The 18548-nt window shown below is 37.4% G+C and overlaps 1 protein-coding gene across 1 annotated transcript in view; it reads right to left on the bottom strand.

The window, feature by feature from the left end:
* The window catches only part of NCKAP5 (NCK associated protein 5), a 226366-nt gene that overhangs the window by 158333 nt on the left and 49485 nt on the right, over positions 1–18548 (bottom strand). The window contains exon 3 of the mRNA XM_064719088.1: positions 16400–16533. Coding sequence (XP_064575158.1) covers positions 16400–16533 — 134 coding nt within the window. The remainder of the gene's footprint in view (positions 1–16399; positions 16534–18548) is intronic.

Here is an 18548-nt window from a genome sequence, read left to right as displayed (position 1 = left end):
TTTTTCTTAAGCTATTTAGGTCTTTTTCATGAGGCATCCATCCAAAAGGCGCTAGAGAAGCCAAATAAGTAAAATTATAATGATGATTTCATATCTGACCCTGAATATAGTTTCAATTAGTATTGCGATTTAGAACTTATGGTATATTGGGGATAGAAATTTAACCTGCTTGAAAAATACAAAAATAACAAACCAACAGATTTTCTGTTTTTTACAGAGATAGCACTGCACTGTATCAAGAACTTCTCATTTTCTAGTAATCCTTCCATACATTTTAAAAACCTGTGCACTGTCTCATCCTATACACCAAGGGTCTTTCTTGATATCAAAGCTTAAAAACTCAGTGACTTAACTGCCCAAAAAGAATTCTGCAATTCTATTCTCCTCCTGTGATGACTAAACTGAGAAACTTAGACAGTGGAAACTAGAAATTAAAAAAGAAAGAAGACAAAAGATGCCAAATACTGGGTTTATGAGCAAAGTTTTCCTCCAACTGTTTACAGCTATGCTCTCTCTTTCTTCTTTGTTCTAAATGCTAGTCCTTAATAGAGCAATTTGTAATTGAGCAGCAAAAACTCTAAAAAATGTAAATATAACTGTAAGAGCAAAAAGACCTTAAAATTACAAGATAGATGGTTAATGACAACTGTAAATTTGTCTCTAAAGAAGACAAACCCTCAAAGATCCAGTCTGAGATGCACTTGAGACAGATGTGGACTATGTGCAGTCAGTTCTCAGAAGTCATTGCCACGACAGGTTTGTAAATTACGGAAATTTCAAAAATTGAACTCAAATGGTGAGGAAGAAAAGACAGAAGATGAGTAAAACTTGGATATTAGTTTTAAAGTCAACAATAGCATTATCACAACTTGTAAATGAGATTAAGAAAGCTGTCAGAACACTTTTGCTGCAGTGGAACTAGCCCATGATAAATCTATGAAATTATTATAATAAAAGTATCTAAATCATGGGTAAATTTAATTTGAGGCTTGCATAAATCACACATTGCTACATATCAGAATTATGTGCTTTCCATGGCATGAAAAATTATTAGGTTTCACATAAAACACTGAAAGAAGGAACAGCTCCTCTGACCAACATTCCAAGTTCTCCAAAAGGGGTCCAAAGACCTCTTAAAACTGATTGCACACAAGTATGAACTCTATCAGTATATAATCAGCTTTATGAATTTTACTGTATCATTCATCTTAAATTCTCTCAGACTTAAGACAATCAACAAGAAAAGTTTCTCCAGAAAGATGCAATACCTGCAAACAGCCTCTCTTAGCATGAAATTAAAGTCAGGCTCCAGTGAGTAGGCTCTGCTGGGCACACTCCTCTGGTGCACGTTCCGGAACATTGCCGGTTCCTTTTTCTGACTTGGACAAATGACTCCTCACAAAGGGCTACTCAGCAACTGAGCTGCTTTTTAAAAAAAGCATCAACGTGGCCCCACACTGAGCAGAGACCATTCTGCATGAAGCCTTCATTACTCATACATTTCAAATCTGTGGCATTAGCAGACGGGACATCAGAGCCACTCATTCTGTCTGGCGCTCCGTTCCAAAGTCAGCAGAGCTCCTGCTCCCACTTGCTGCTGGGGAAATCAGGCTTTTTCTTCACCACATGTTAGCCAGTGTCTGACCTACATCAGGAAGAAGAATGAATCTTCCACTAATCCACATCCTAATAGCCAGACTTTCTTAAACCCCAAACAGGAAAGCCAGGCATGTGACAAGAAGCGTTATTCCTGCCCCCACCTTTCATTAATATTCTTGTTCTTCAACTTCTTTTTTTCCTCTTTGCAGAAATACATCAGAGCAAATTAATGACATTTATAATAATTCACTGTGTTCAGAAATTAAAAATATATGATCTGCCATTATTCTGTTTATCAGGAAGCGAGATATCTCTGTTGCAGTATTTAATACAATAAACCTTTACAATCAGCTTTAAAGAACTCAATCAGAACGTGCTTGCAGTGAGTAATATTCCGTAGTAGACCTGTAAGTTGTTTATTGACATAGCATCATCTATGCCACATTGAATTTTGAAACCCAAACTTAGACAGTGGATTGATATTTTTTTTCCCCCCTCTCCACAGGTTCTTAATCCGATTTGGAAGCCTGCAGACTTAGACTAGGTAAGCAGAGCTTCCATCTTCTCAATTTCTGAGAAAACTAGTGCTGACTGAAAACGTCACTGGACAGGCACCTTTGGAAATGTGTGTCAGGTATTTTTCAATTTAGAGTCTTTAGAAAATGTATTTGTAAAAGTTCTTGTATAATCAGTAGCATACGGAGCTTGGAAATTCAGACTGAAAACCTTTTCCTGACATCCAACGCTGTTCTCTTCCATCTACCCCACTTTTCATGTTAATTTTTAATATTTTTTTAGTATTTTTTAATATTAATTCAATGCTGCTTAATAGGCTTGATCAACTGCTACTTCCCTTTGTTTTAGAGGCAGATGAAGAACTCAACCCTATTACACACCTTATGAAGTTCATCAGAGTCAAGACTGGTATCTTTTGTCTCAGATGTGACATTGCTTTACTGAAAAAAAATAATTTACTTTGCAAAACACTGTGAATTTTACAGATGAGAAGCCTCATGTATAAAAATTTACATATATGTACGACAAACAAATTTGGTTTCCTTTACTAGTAGTTTCTTTGGCTGCCTCCACAGGATGCATGAAGATGGGACTGAAATCCCCATCTCAGAAATTGGGTTATTTGGCTCTCAGCTACCCAGAGCAGCTGCTGGTGAGGCCCCAGGGACCCCTCCTGCATCACAAACCCACGCAAGGGAGGCCCTCAGTCAACGCTGTAATGAAATCAGGACTTCTCCCTCTCAACCCTGCACTCCACTCATAAAAAAGGTGGCAAAAGGAAGCCTTCTGTTCTGCCACTCCCCCTCAAAAAGAAACACACAGATTTATCAGGTGGCCTCTTTATGAGGTTATTTTCTCAAAGGAGAGGAGCTGTTTCTACCCACATGCTACTGGAGAATTTAGTTTTGTTGTACAACTCCTGAGGAAGCACTTCTGTCCCTGTTCTGAACATCTCAAAACTAAAAGAACCCCGATAAACCCAAAAATCCTGTAATAAATGTTTCAAATGTGCTTTTTAAAATATCATTTAAAATTCCTGACAAGAAGCACTGCAGTATTTCCTTCCTCACTAAGCACAAGTTACCTGAATTTACCATTCTTGATTCTGGGAAGGGAGACAAGACAACAGGAGCTGTCACTTTTCCTGCTCAGTTCCTCAGCGCTGGCTGCTGTGGATCTATTTTAATAGGAGTTGGTTGGCTGGGTCAGAGTAAAGGCACACACTTTCTGTGCTATAATCACTGTCTCTGCCCACAGATCCCATTTCAAACCATAACTGCACAATTTTGATTAGTCACACCAGATTCAGGTGGACTGTGCTCTTTTGTTACTCACTCATCATTAGGAGCACAACACCAAAGCACAGGCTGGATTACTCCAGAGGTCCACAAGGCAGATTTTATGTAAGCATCCATGTACAAGTACTCTGAAAGACATCAGGTCTGATGATCAGCCACTGAGCATGGGGTTAGAAATAACGGGGTCAGTAGCCACTTGAAACATTTTTATGGCTTCCATTAAATGCAATCTGTCTGTGAAAGACTCGACATCTGTTTAGAGTTCATTTCTGTCTCTTCATTTGTACTTTTTATTTTTTTCCCACCTGGTAGATGGACCAGATTTTCAGTTATCAATGTTTTCTTTCACTGTTTAAATACTTCCCATCTTATTTCTTAATTCCATATATAATTTCACAGCAATATTAGTTGGTGAATTGTTCAGAATTTGTCTGTTTGTTTAGCTGTGAAACGTCACTATTTTCATTTAGAAGACAACAGAGAAACAAATCCCAAGAGATTTTGAATCATTTTCATAATCTTCTTTTAAAGCCAACTGATTTAGGAACAGAAAAATAAAGGGTGAAACATGCTTACAACAAATGTTTCTTTGGGTCAGAAACAGAAAATTTTAAGCTAGGAATACTCTGCATTGTTAGATCATATTGTTTATTACACTTGTATCAACTTCCGTAACATGAGACATAACCAATTTTACAAATCTCTATTTCCATGGACCAGGAGGGCAATGAAGCTATTGTTACCATTAATTAATTTTTTTTCAAATGTAGATTTTATATTTCAGAAAGTGAAATGATCTCTCCTTGAAAGCACTGCTTCTCTTCCCAACAAGCTTTGCTGAATACCATTTCTGCAGGATATGCATCCTCTTCACCAAAGCAGTGCTGCAGCCCCAATAACCAAGGAGCTGGTGTCAATCCTGACCAGCAGCTGCACTGAGGAGCTCCCTGCAGACCAGGGAATATTCCTTGGGAATGGAGGATACACTGATGCAGGCACCAGTTCTGTGCTACTCAATGAACACTCATTCATCAGCTACCACCCCAATTTGGACTTATCCTGAATATTTTGGTGGGAGAAGAAGTGTTGTTTTTCTTTTTCACTTATCTCTGCAGCTTCACAGGCTATTAGCTAACTGTAAAATCTGTACTTGTCTTGGAAAAGTATAACAAACCAAGTAAATCAAGTAAACTCTCAGAATATCTAAAACGTACTCTTGTGTATTACTTGCGTTACTATTGCTGGTATGTACACACAACAGCAAATACATTTAGAGGTTTAACTAAAATGTTTGAACACAAAACATTGAGAAATTAAAGATTATACTCATATGTTGTTTTTTTTTTGTTTAATCTCAATGCATTTATGAAATCAAGAGCAATATCACTTACAGAATAACCAGCGATGTTTTGGGTTTGTCTGTGTAGCAGAACAAGCACAAGAATTGGCTGGCACTCTTTAAGCATTAAATTAATCTCAATACAGCAGACATAAATTTCTGTCAGAATTACATAAGAATATACAGAGCCTAAACAAGATGCTTAAAATAAAATATATTCTTATCTACTATATTTATGGGATTAAAAAACCACTGGCCCACTTCAACTTAAGCATCAGAATGAAATCACATCCTCAAAGGAATTAGTTAAACAGTCCTAATCCTTCATCTTCTAAATCCAGCACTAACTCTCAGAGTTTATACTGTTTAATCTGAACAGTGAAGGGGACCATCATCTAGTTCTCTGGACAATATGATGATTAACCCTTCAAAATGAGAATAAGGCACAGACCAAAGATTCAAGATGAAGCTTCCAAGATTCCAATACCACATCAGTACATTTAAGCAGAAACATGACTAATCACAAGAGCACTCCCAAACAGCACAAACTCAGCAAATATCAGTCTGTTCTGAATGCAAGAATTAGAAAAATGGCTATTCACAAACTCTGCTGGGTGTTAGTCTAGATTTGTAAAAAGAACCTGATATAAGAGCACAAACTGAGCAGGATTTATGTGTGCTACAAACAGGAGGAGCTCAGTACAGAGCAGGTGTGCAACAGCTGGACACAAATATTCCACAGTGGGCATGGCGAGACCATGGAAGGAGTATGTGCCACAATTGCTCCTGACAATGTGAAGGTTCTTGACCTAATTTTAGGCACAAAAATTTCTGGGCAACAAATACCTATCAAATAAGTAGAGCAAGTCAAGAAAATACAGAAAGTGAACTAAATTACCTGGTTATAGTATGAATTACAAATTGTTCTCCACCACAGGCATGTTGGTTTGTACTTGTAGCTAGATTAATGTCCACATTAAAATGCCAGATTATTGTAAACAGAGACTGTATCTTTTAGATTCAAAACATTATTAACTACTCAATAACCTTCAAAAAGGGAGGGGGTGGGGATTTGAAGAACTAGACAAAATAATGAAGCAGTGAATTTTTCTCATAGCAAAGTATTTCATTTCATTAGGAGTCCATCAATGCCAGTACTGTTCCATAGCATGTGCCAACCTAATGATAAAAGGTTATTTCAAATTTTCATATACTCCAGATGGCAGTGATTCAGAAAGAATCTCACTCTTCATTTCAGCAGGATTAGGAAACCTCTTATGACAGCCTCAATTGACATTTCTCATCCTGCCAGCACTACAATGGATGTTGGTGCCTGTGTTCCACATTGCAGCAGCCAGTATAATTGTACTATTACACACTGCTTGAGAATACATACACAGCACTGCAATAAACACTAAACATGTCACAAAATATGCAGCACAGGGCTCACAGTGAAACACAGGCAAGTCTAGAACAGGAAAATATCATTCATTATTTTGCAATACTATAAATTTGGCTGAATGAAACCCAGATTATTTTAACTATTTTCACAAGGACACTCACTAAAGTACAAAACTAGTGAAACCAGCGACCCATTATTCTCCCCAGTACACACTAAAATTGTCAACAACTATTTCAGAAACAAATCCAAATGTTTGAAACTCAGCATTTTTTAAACATTCTACAGTAAATTCACACCAATATAAGAGACTCTCCCACTAAACTGCCTAGGCTTAAACAAAAGAAGTTCTTTTCTCAGTGAATGGCTGAGACCATGAAGTAAGAATAGAATTTGAGAGACATTTGCCTTTTAAGGAAGACATTGACAGCTGGATTGTTCTGTGGTTTTTCTCTGCACAGTTTGAGAACAAAAGCATAGCAGCAGCACACATTTGCAGTGTCTGAGAAGATGAAGAAACACTTTGCCTTTAAGAATTCATAAGATGAGATTCACTGGTACTCAACAAGCCAAAGGGAAGCATCTCCACTGTAGACCACTTTTAACACAAACTCACTTTGATGTGCTGTAATTGTGACTAACTAAATCAGTCAAGCCCTAGCTTTTTAATCTACTGATTACCTTGCTCTTCCTTTACCTGCCTTTCATAAATTAGTACTGTTGGTCAGAATTTTCTGTTTTGCTACTGATTTTTCCAGTAAAAAGCAATATACACAAGGGCATTGTTACTTGCTTATAATCCATATGTGACCTAAAAAAAGGATGAGGTTCCTCATGGTTAGTAGACACAAACTGAAAGGAATCTTCCAGATGAAGACTGCACAGCAATAAAAGCACAATCAATTCAGTGCCTACAAAAGAGCTTTAGGAGGAAGCATGAAATCTACAGCTAGAGATAGAAAAATGTTTCCTTCTGATCAGGTGAGGCAGTGACTCGACTCATGCCACATTCATTCAATTAATAGACTGCAGCTTGCAGACACTGTTACTACAGTTTAATAATCTAATCTGTATTCCTAGAGAACGAAGGCTCAGTTCAAAACACACAACAGGCTTGGATTCCAGTTTTGGCACAATGCACACCTTTGCTATGTGCTGACATGGAAAAATGGACAATTAAATCCCACAGATATCGAAGAACAGAAATACTTGCAGAAAAAGGTATATCAAGTTCTAAAATGCAGCACAACCTGCTGTGCCAAACAAGACTACAGAAACCCCTGCTCCTTGCAGTGTTAAGTCTCATGATCTCACATCTCCACCTAACCACTTCTCTCATGACAAATGCAGCTCTTCCCTTCCTATCTGGAGTGGTGGTAAGAACCAAGAGTAAAATCCCTTATCTTCCTAGAAAACCAAGAGTAAAATCCCTTATCTTCCTAGAAAGCAATTGAACTGGGATTCAATTATCATGGAACAGAATGAAGCAAAAGAAAAATCTTCTCTAAGTTAAAACATAAACTAAGAGTGCGTAACAACATCCTAAAGTGATTTCTATTATATGACTTGTTCTGAACTGGAATTGCAATTTCTCTGCATCCTTTTGCAGCATATCCCTAATTATCTGGTTGTCACAAGAGGAGCTCATTGTTTGATGCAATACAATATTCTACTGACATCCCTTTGACAATGTTTTCTGGATAACCTATCTGTAGTTATTACACTGCATGATTAGAAGATGGATGTTTTCTGAAATACATATTTAATTAATGATACTTAACACACTGCTTGACTGAAGGGTAGAGTAGTGCCCAATTGGTAAAATTTGAGATTATGGAGCAGGCACAACACAGAGAATTAAAGCCACATTAAACTGAAACAATAATTCAAATCAATATACATTTGCTCACAGTATCTGCAAACTGAAGCACACATTATGACCAAAGATAATCACATTAAGATTTTTGGCAATGCTCTACAATAGAAGCTACCTGAAATAGAAGACAGTAATTGTTACTAAATTGTGACAGAATCCCTGTAGAGTTAGGAGTTATAACAATATTAGTTATGTAAGTTCAGGATGATTAATGATACTGCAAAAATGATCAAGATTGCAACAATTAACCCTTTTACAGGCAAAGCCCACAGTAATTACCGAGATGCCTTTCTGCCATAGGCCATATAAGACATACCTTACTCTCATTGTTACATTTTTGGTGCAATTACCTGGCACCTTTCAGGAGCTGGTGGGGATCTGGTCCACCAATTTTCCTTATTTGTTTGAATAGTTTGAATCATATCAGATGGGTTAAAACTGTTCCATTCGTCCTTCACTGTTTCATTCTAAAGAAGGGAAATGCCTGCTCCTTTCCAAGGGACATCCCCTCTACTAAGTGTAGATCTAAATCTGGGAGAATCAGAAGGAGAACCTCACAGCTGTCCTTGCTGATACTGATGGACTAAAACCAAGCATCTTTTCTTTTTTAAATCCCATTTTTTCCTCTGCGTGATATATGTCAAGAAAATTAACAGGAAACATCCATGCAGCTGAAACAAACTCCTTACGCCTTCAGGAGATAATTCCCTGAGGACAGACTTGTAGAGTAACTATGAAAATGTAGTATCAGAGTAAGGCATGAATAATTAGAAGAACTAGGTCTATAAATCAATAAATATAAGGGAAAAAATTCCATCCTGTTCTCTTAATGTTTATCACATACCCTGAGAAGCAAAACTCCACAAGATTGAGCATCTAGTACAATAGCTTTTCAGCTTTAACTATAGTCACTGCAACCTTTAATAATGATATTTGAAGTGTGTGGAGAGGCAAACAGACCCAAAATGTTTCGGTAAAGGAATAAGATTAAAACTAAATTTTTAAGTTGCCCTGTCCAGATTTGAGCATTTAAAAACAAATGAACTGCTGCACAACCTGTTGCATTAGAACAATACTGTGGAATAATTACAAGTTCTAAGATAAAATTAAAATTACCATAATAATTCTCCTGTGAAAAAATCCAATCTATGCAGACTACGAATTGCTACTAGGTTGAAAAAATGTATTACCACCTCAAGTCAGGCAGATAAATAATTCTATTTTCATTACTTAGTGGAAATACTTAAAAGGTTACACAGAGCAGGATGAAAAACTGATTATATTTGCAAATTATGTATTGGTCACATTCTAGGACCAGCTCTTTACCAGCATTAGAACGCCAGCTATGCGAACTGTAGTAAAGATATGATTCCACAGAAGTTTCTTGCTGAGGAGAGCAGAAGTCTCAAACTAGAGAGCCCACCTTGGGTTCAACAGATGGTATCCAGACAGGGACATCTTTGTGCCCATTTTCCTGTACTGTTCTTTTACCACTTCCTTTAGAGTACTTTTGTGAAAGACCTTTTCTCCTGCCTGCCTCATATATACTCCAAAACCTTCCTATAAATTGAGACAAAACGAAGTATTCCTCTATTATTCTACTCAGAGAGACAACAGTCAGGATTTCATGATCTTCTCCTCTTTTTCACAAATCTGTATCTTTCTACTGTTTAAGGTACTAAACTCCCAAAAGTACTTGGAACACTCTTTTCCTTCTGCCCTTAATGAGAGATGAATCATAGAATGGCTTGGGTTGGAAAGGACTTCAGAAATCATCTACTCCCAACTCCCCCACCATGGACAGGGATGCCACCCACTAGATCAGATTCACAGAGGTTACCCCAAAATCTTTAAAAGGATGAGCACTTTTCAGGATCAGATTTTTATCTGCTTGCAATTAAAATGGGGATGTAGGCTGCCTGGTTTAGTTTGATGTAAAACTGTAATGGTAAAACATAGACTCAGTCAACCAATGAACCTTTGAAGATTCCAATCATGTTCATAAAAGAGAAGTATAACTATGAAGATCATTTGACTTTATGTCAGCTTTTTAATCATATTATTCACTCACGGTTTAATTTGCTCTGTGCCTACCACCATCAATCTGAATGCACACCACTGCCCATTAATGTTACATTTACAGTTTACAAGTTTTATAGTACAGAAAAATTACTAATACAAGCCACCTCAAGCATCGAGCAGGAAAACAACCATAAAAACTGTGATCATGAACTCACATTTCTCTCTGATCCATTAGTAAAGAGGAACAGTCTATAATCTGCAAATTTCACATTGAGCATGGGTTTTCAATCATTTGACAAAAGAAACCACAAGCAGAGAGGATCAGTGAACTAAAATGGGATGAATACACGTTGTTTAGGTAGCAATTAAAGCTAATCATGAAATCAGAGGATCAGTCTAATTTACATTGATTTTAAATGTGTGTGTCTTTCTGACTCCCCAGGGCAAATACTCACTTGGAAGAAATCAAAGTGTGGACATCTCATGTGTGACTTAGTGGAGCATAGGAAAGACCACAGGCTGTGCAATGGAAGTTCCAAAATTGGCCACAATCTCCATATCAGGAAGGAGTCATTAATAAAAAGTGCCATTGTACAACATGACAGGGTAGAACAAGAAGTCAAAGAGACATGGAATTACTGGGTTGGTGTAAGAAAATACTCTGCTGGACAATCATGGAGCTCAAACCAGACTGATGCTTTTAAAAAAACAAACAGCCTTTTATTTTAGCAGAGTCATCCGTGACAGAGCCTAACAGAACATTTGTTCTTTCCTGGCCTTTTTCTCACCTGTTCTTACCTAGTTTAAATCTAATCAATTTAAGGCCTTTATCCACACTGTCTGGGTACTTCCTCCAGTTCCTCTTCAATATTCTTTGCTATACAGTTATTATGAAATGTAGATAATTTTTTAAAAGACAAAGGTACACAAACAACCTGAAGTAGAGAATTTCCCATGTTCAGGTTCAGAAAGATGGATCTGATTTTTACATGAATAAACTACACTTGAACACTTCTATTCCAATAAAACAGGAAGCAGAATATCATTTCATGTCTGAGAAATCAGTAAAAGGCAATAGATGCAAACTTGCAGAAATATGAGTAAGATGCATCCTGTGAGCACACAGACAAGCCAGACACAGGATTTCCTGAGCACACAGATCACCCTGCTTTTGCCTCTGGAAGATAAAATTACCAATTTCCCTGGCCCCATGCAAGAAGCTTTCAGCAGCTAAGGGCTGTCATGAAACATCACACATGATTTACCAGTGCACTGGTACTGAAATAGGGCTGGCTCTTCATGTAGCCTCAGTGCCTTCAGAGTACACAGAAAATGGAGAACTGCAGGTCCTTTCCTGTGCATCTTGAATAACACCTGGAGCAAAGCAATCCTTTGCTCTCTGAAAAGTCAATATACTTCATGCTATAAAATCTGCTATAATTTCTGGTCCTGGCAGGAGTTCTGTGTTTCAAGTTTATCCTGGTTCTTCAGTCGCTCTCTGCAGTCACTCTGAGCTCATTGCTTTTGTTCTTTCTCAGCTTCAGTATGAAAATATTATTTCAACCTGATGGCTTCTGATACGAGAATGAGAATTTTGTTTTTGAAGAAAACTGAGCCACCACACTCATTGAAGGTATTTCTCATGTGCATATACTTTCAAAACCATCATATTCATACACTGAACTAAAGAGTGGGAAAAAATGGGTCTAGTATCAAAAATGACAAAATTTTCTTTTTACTTTTTGCTGGTAAAACAACAGGAAACCAGCAAATTTAGTACAAAGCAGCCCAGAAACTGAGTGGGGTCAAACTCAAAAACTTCAGGCAATCTTTTCTTTGGGCTTGGTTTCATGAGTTTACCAAAGTCATTCCTTTATTTTCTATCAGGTGAAAACTATTCACACAAAAGCCCTTGGATCTTAAAATGGTTCTTGACAGTTCTGAGTAACTGTTATAGATGAAATATGTACCTAAGTGTTGTAGATGCACATAAATTAAAATGTAATGTACTCACCCCAACAGTGTTAATCTAAAAGAAACTTCATTCTTTAACTCTGTCAATTCTAATCAGAAGGTAAGATCAATACCCTAATCAGTAGGTCAGAGCCCCAGCAAAGCAGCATTCACACCATATCCTGAGGCTTGCAGAGCTCAGCAGCTTCCCCCACAACCCTGACACCCACCCTGCTGCTCAGGTGGAAGAGTCAAGAGTGAAGGAATGAAGTAGAGCCTGGGAAGGAGCTATGGGTGGGAACAAATGTTTTTAGTTTTGTCATTGTTTGTTGCTACCCTACACTATGTTGTTATTATATTTCTAGAGTCCCAGCTCTCAGACTGCCACAGCTCTCAGCTGCTCTATCCTCTATCACATTAGGGTCACCACTTGTTGTATCCATGCTGTTGTTACCATATTTCTAGAGTCCCAGTGACCTCCAGATTGAGCAGACCTTGGAAATTACAATGTGATGACTCCACATCAACATGCTGATGCAATGCATAAAAATCTCCTTATCACAGCTGCAAGGATTAACAGTTATCATTCCCACTCACCTGTTGACAAGACAGAGTGGAGCTAGGGGAATTACAATAATTGGAAAATACATGAAGGATGTGCCTAAACCTACAACCAGACTGTTCTTTTATGCCAAGTGTTGTAGCAGTCATATTTTCCCTTGTCAGAAGCAACAGGCTTAACCCTACAGTCAATACTAAAGGGAGAGGAATATACAGTTCAATGAGAATTGGACTCATCCCATTCACAGGGCCCTGGCAGATCAAAAAAGGACCATTTCCTACTTTTCCAATAACATCTAAAAGCCTAAGGCAATTTTCCAGTCACAGACATTGGTACCCACAAACAACACAACTTTAACTGAAATAGTTTTTGAAATTTACACAAAAGGGATTTTAAGATTTGATAATGGGGTCTTCAATTACTGTTTCCAGATACACTTTATAATAGTGTTTATTGAACTTGTTTCATTCAGACCAAAACAGTGATCAAAGTAACTTAAGTAAAGCTACTTCTTTTACTGCTTTAACATTTAATCACAGTTTAGTCACCTGAACTGTATGCATTCCACAGACAACAAGTTCTATTGCTTACTGATGTACAGCAGGGAAATGCAATCAATTTATATTGTGTCTATTAGTGTGCTTTTTACAATGATACCATAAATCACACCTACTGCTGTGGGCAGAGCTGCTGCATTTCTGTTCCTACTGCTGCCGGAAAATGCTGAAAGCAGGAAAAGCACAGCTGAAACCAACAGCAAGGAGGTAAATGAGACAGTGTACAACAAAAATAGGAAACTCAGAGTGCATGGCACTGTCTTGGAAGAAACTTGGCTGATTTCTTTTTATAGGAGAGGTCTCTGTACATTTGAGAACTGTGCAGCTGTACAATGCCATGCCAAAAAGAGCCTTATGGAATTTAACAGCTGCAGCAAAGCAACAGATCTCAGTAGGTTTAAGAAAGAAAACATCAAGTATTTCAACTCGAGGTGAGATCATACTAAGGCAATGTAAAGATAACAGCATCCAACTACACTGTAAAAACCCAGCTTGAGTATTAAATATTTTTCCTGCAAGGTTTCTCCACACCTCAAACATATTTCATCGCTAATAAAATTAAAACACAGATTTAAAACTACACGGACACATGTTACAATTCTGGAAAAGAAACTTCAGTTTAAAAGCTCTTTCAGCAGGTACCACATATTTATCAAACTAACTACTGTGTCACATTAAGGCTCTGGCAGATTTATGCAGGTGTTAAGAAAGAGAACTTCGATTTATTTCAGACTACTAGGCTGAAATATTGCTTACTGGGTAACAACAGAAACTTCATTCAATAAGAGACCCCTCACCTTCTGAAGTCCTCCATCTCAAGCCATATGCTTATATGACAGATTAAAGTTTCCCCACATTTCATTTAGGAATAGGGAGCATTGCTCCCCTAATTACAAAGGTCAACTTACAGATTACCACCAACTACTATACTTCATTCTTTCCATCATGTAAAGAAAATAGTTTGAAATGTAAATAAATATATGTAGAAATGTCTAGGTAAATCCTCTCAGTTCAGGAATTACACATACTTAAAAGATTTATGCTGTAATATATGTTCTTACATTGATCTATCCACATCTGAAAGATAGAATGTTTGAGCCCAAAATATTATTCTCTAGTCATTTTCTTCACTTGGTTTTAACATTTCCTCCCATCATCATTTGTCTTGTCCTGTTTAATTGTGCTCAAACTAAGCAAAGCAAACTAAACTATCCTTCAAACAATACAGAATCTTTAGGCAGCACGAGATTATCCAGCTTCCAGTTCCATTGTTTGTTCAAACAGGATACGAAAAAATACACTCATTTAGAGAGAAAGTCTGTTTGTGTAAGCAAATATCTTAATAGTCTACTAAAAATCAGCAAAAATAACCCCTTATATTCATCATAATAAAATGATGTAAAATAAAACAAAATATTTAAAGTGACATATTCTCTTCCTAGTATCTGGCCTACAGTAAAATAAAGCCACAGCCTGATAAGGCCAGCAGGAGTTTTCCTCACTGGAATACCATGGCTAACCAAGCTGCCATTAATGAAAAATGAAATTTAAGTTTGCCTTCAAACAGTTTAGCCAATGTGCAGACAGCCTTAAAAAGAACATAATGCTGATTTAGAGGGCCTTCACCTTTATCTAAATCAGAGGGACAGACATAAAGAGACAAACAACTTTAATTCAAAGAACTTGTGTCCCTCTGCTTCTTGATAGACCCGAGCACACTCAACTGCAAATAGAAGTGAAAGAAAAAGAATGGATTAATTTGAAGATAGTGGACTTCAGGGATCCTGACTAATAAAATAGTTTTTCTTTTCAGAAACAGGCAGAAATGAATCAGACTACAGCAGTTCCACAGGAATAATGAAGAGCTCTCTTGAAAAGATCGGAATATGCATCAGTTAAAATTTTATGAAGGTACTGGGAGCATCACTCTGGAGACTGGCTCCCCCTCACCCCTTCTTTTTTCCTAACCATGGCTCCATCACCTTCCAAGGTAATTTCACAGGTTTCTAACTATTGCAGCAATAATACTGTCCTAAAATGAGGACCTCAGGAAATTCTTCCTCAAACAAAGATTAATATACTAGAGAGCAAAATATTCTAACCAGGAATACTCATGGGGTGGATTTATTTTGTGTATATTACTCCAGGAGTCTCATCAGAATAAGTAAAATTGAAACTGAGGATCAATGAAGAGGAACAACAGAAAACTAAAAAACTAATATCCTTAGCATTTTTAATGGAGATTTCAAAATTAACTGAACACTTAAGGATTTTTGAAATAGTTTTTTGAATTCTGCAGAGAATTAATGCAAATTTTTTCCAAACACAAAATAACAGAGGAGAACAAATTTTATTAACGCTGTCAATAGTTTTTGCAATGTTGCCTAGAAACCCAGATTCAAATCAGAGGAGCAGCATGGCAAACACCAAGGAAATAAGGGAAAAACCACAAAAAATGCCCAAAGCAGAAAACTCTAAAACCCCCAAGAAACATAACCAATAATAAAAAAAACCCCTCCAGGTTTTTTTCAACTTATTAAACTGAACTTGAGCTTTTAACAATTCAGTGCTAAGGGAAGAAGTTAATATTCAGCCTTGATGGAAAATATACATGAAATTCCATTATTTCTTTTGATTTTTTGGATTGTTTTGTTTCTGTGCACATGACAAAAACAATGAAAAAAAAATCTGTTTGCTCTACAAGATCTCATCATGCATCATGAAAACAATAAATAACTCAAATCCTTACTATTATCATACGAATGGTTTGTGTTAATCTCTGTTCTAAGCTGGTTCTCTTGTAAATGGAGCTCTGCTCTAGCCCAAAGCTTTGGCCCAGGAAATGCAGGAAAAGATTTGAAGTAGGTCCAAGCAGGATGAGCTTGCCCAAAGGCTTCTCTTTTTCTTTCCCTCTTTATTCAGATTGATCAAACCCATTCTTGCTTACAGGACAAACTGACTTACCAGTGGCATGCACTTCTTGAGAACACTTAAAAAATTATTGGGAATTCTATAAAACATAAAATCCCTAGAAATGAAAATTTTCACCATCCCATAAAATGAGGGCACAAACCTTTTCAGTATCCCAACAATCATTTAGCCAAGAGCCTGTGGTGTTCATGGAATTTCCGAGGGACAGCACGTTTTGCCTTAGATTAGATCCATTTGAGTTATCAACAGGTCTGGACAAAGGATGTTTCTGCCATAGAAAAGCAGAAACCACCTGCACCAAAGGATGTTTCTGCCATATTTTGGGTGCAGTTTATGGTGGTGCATACCTGGAAAACTGCTCCTGCAGCCCCCGCATCTGGGCTCTGCTCCGCTCCGACTCCAGCGTCACCTCCCGCAGCCTTTTCTCACTCTCGAGTCTCAAATGTCTTTCTTCCTCCAACTCATGTATCAGCTTCTCACGCTGAAATGCCATAAAAAATTATTCATTAATTTTACACAAACTACACTTTTAGTAAAAAAATGAGATTTAATTTGGGAAAAATCATCATAAAATCAAAACAATCACCCTACAAATCCAGTGCCATCTTTATTGCACAGCAATGTTACAGAGGGAAGAATTTTTTCAGAATATCCCACCACACTGAGCTACCCTTCCTCAGCTCACTCATGGATGCCAGGAAATTGAAAAACAAACAACCACCCTCTCCTTCAAAGTGCTTCTCCCTTACCTCTATTCAAAATAAATACAAAAAATTATATTTGAGATCTGTGACCCATCTTTCTTGAATGCAGACATGGGAAAAATGAAACAAATCAAGAGTCAACTTATCACCCATCCCCAAATGTTTCAACCTCACAAGGAGGAAATTCTACAGCCACTGCTTTTCTTGTTTTGGCTGGGAGGAGGATCCCTATCAGCAGAACAGAGTTTATTTGAATTTACTTAGTGAAATACTGTGATAATGAATATGTTTTTTAAATCTGAGTATAAAATAAACCAAGAGCGATAAAAGTGTCATCAATGTTACTAACAGCTCTCAAAGGCAAGTAGGACATGGGTTTTGCTAATTCTTAAAATGTAGGACCCAAAAACTCAACCCACACCAATCTACATATGTCATGGCCTAACCCTTTAAAGAAAAACAAACAAGCAACAACAACAACAACAAAGAAAAAAAAAAAAAAAAAAAAACAACCAAAAAAAAAACCAGAAAAAAACCCAACAAAAATCATATAAAGCGTACCTAAAGACTTTAAAATCTTAATTCAATAGTGGCAAAATATGATTTAAGAGAAGAAGAAAAATTAACCTAAAATTATTAGAATGTTACTGCAATTTAATGTATTTACAGACTTTTCCATGTGACCCCTGTTAAATGGAAATGAAGTGAAATTAAATTTCCTCCTTGTGAATTTAAATGAGAAAACAAATCAATGAAACCCCCAAGGATTTCACGTGGCACTACATTATTCTCTGTCAGTGATGGGGTTCCCATGCCTAGGAACAGCTTAGGTTACTGTAAAGCTACAGTGGGTTCCCCACGTATCTGCTTGGTGCCTATGGCGCAGGGAGATTTGCAGCCTGTCAGACAGCCTGATGTAATTCCAGGTCTGACCTAAATTTTCATGGCATACCTGCAAAAACGTATATAAAAATTAACCATACAGTTTCATTAGTAAATAACAGAGGTAACTTAGAGATAAGCCATTAAGTGGGGGAGACAGGCTATTTGTACAAATCTCACAGCTATAAATCTTACTGGATAATAATTTACAATAGCAGTAACCAGGGGACCAAAAATATGAACATTGCCAAGTGGAAAACGGATCTTAAAGACAGTGATAAATAAGCAGATGCCACAAAGGGAGGCTGCAAAGGTTTAAATGAAATATCTATATGCTTGTGAAAAAATAGGGGGAATTACTCAGAGAACAGAGTGGTTCTGTCTGGTTGGCCATATGTAATGCCTGGAAAATGGAAAACTGCACAAGAAGAAACAAATTACTGGCAAATAAATACATTGTTCTAACTGAATTAGCTAATCACAGTCCTTAGTGTTACGTAGCCATGTCCTGCCAGGCGCTGAGTAATCCTCACTTTCTGCAGAGAGTTCAGCATCAGGCAGAAGACAGCACTTGGCTCACAGAGGATAGCTCAGGTTAATGATATGGGAGGAATATTCACAGCAGTCAGTATTGCTCCAGCTTAGATCCCATCAGTGCCAACTTCAAAATGATCCTGCTCCAGGAGCTCTTGCTGAATGCTGTCAGCATCTTCTCTTGCAGGGAAGTTTCACTGCTGCTGAAGGGGCATCTAGGACCACCCAAGTCAGTGGGTAACAAGGAAAATGACATAAAACAAATCTATAGCTACCACCTAGGACTTCAGAAAAGCTTTCAGAAGATACTGAAACTGTGCTTAAAACCAAATATGTAGCTGTTCCTTCAGGAACTGAGAAGCCACCTTGGAGGAAA

The sequence above is a fragment of the Zonotrichia leucophrys genome, chromosome 7, assembly GCF_028769735.1.
Source record: "Zonotrichia leucophrys gambelii isolate GWCS_2022_RI chromosome 7, RI_Zleu_2.0, whole genome shotgun sequence".
Classification (NCBI taxonomy): domain Eukaryota; kingdom Metazoa; phylum Chordata; class Aves; order Passeriformes; family Passerellidae; genus Zonotrichia; species Zonotrichia leucophrys.
This window is presented reverse-complemented; position numbering and strand designations above follow the sequence as displayed.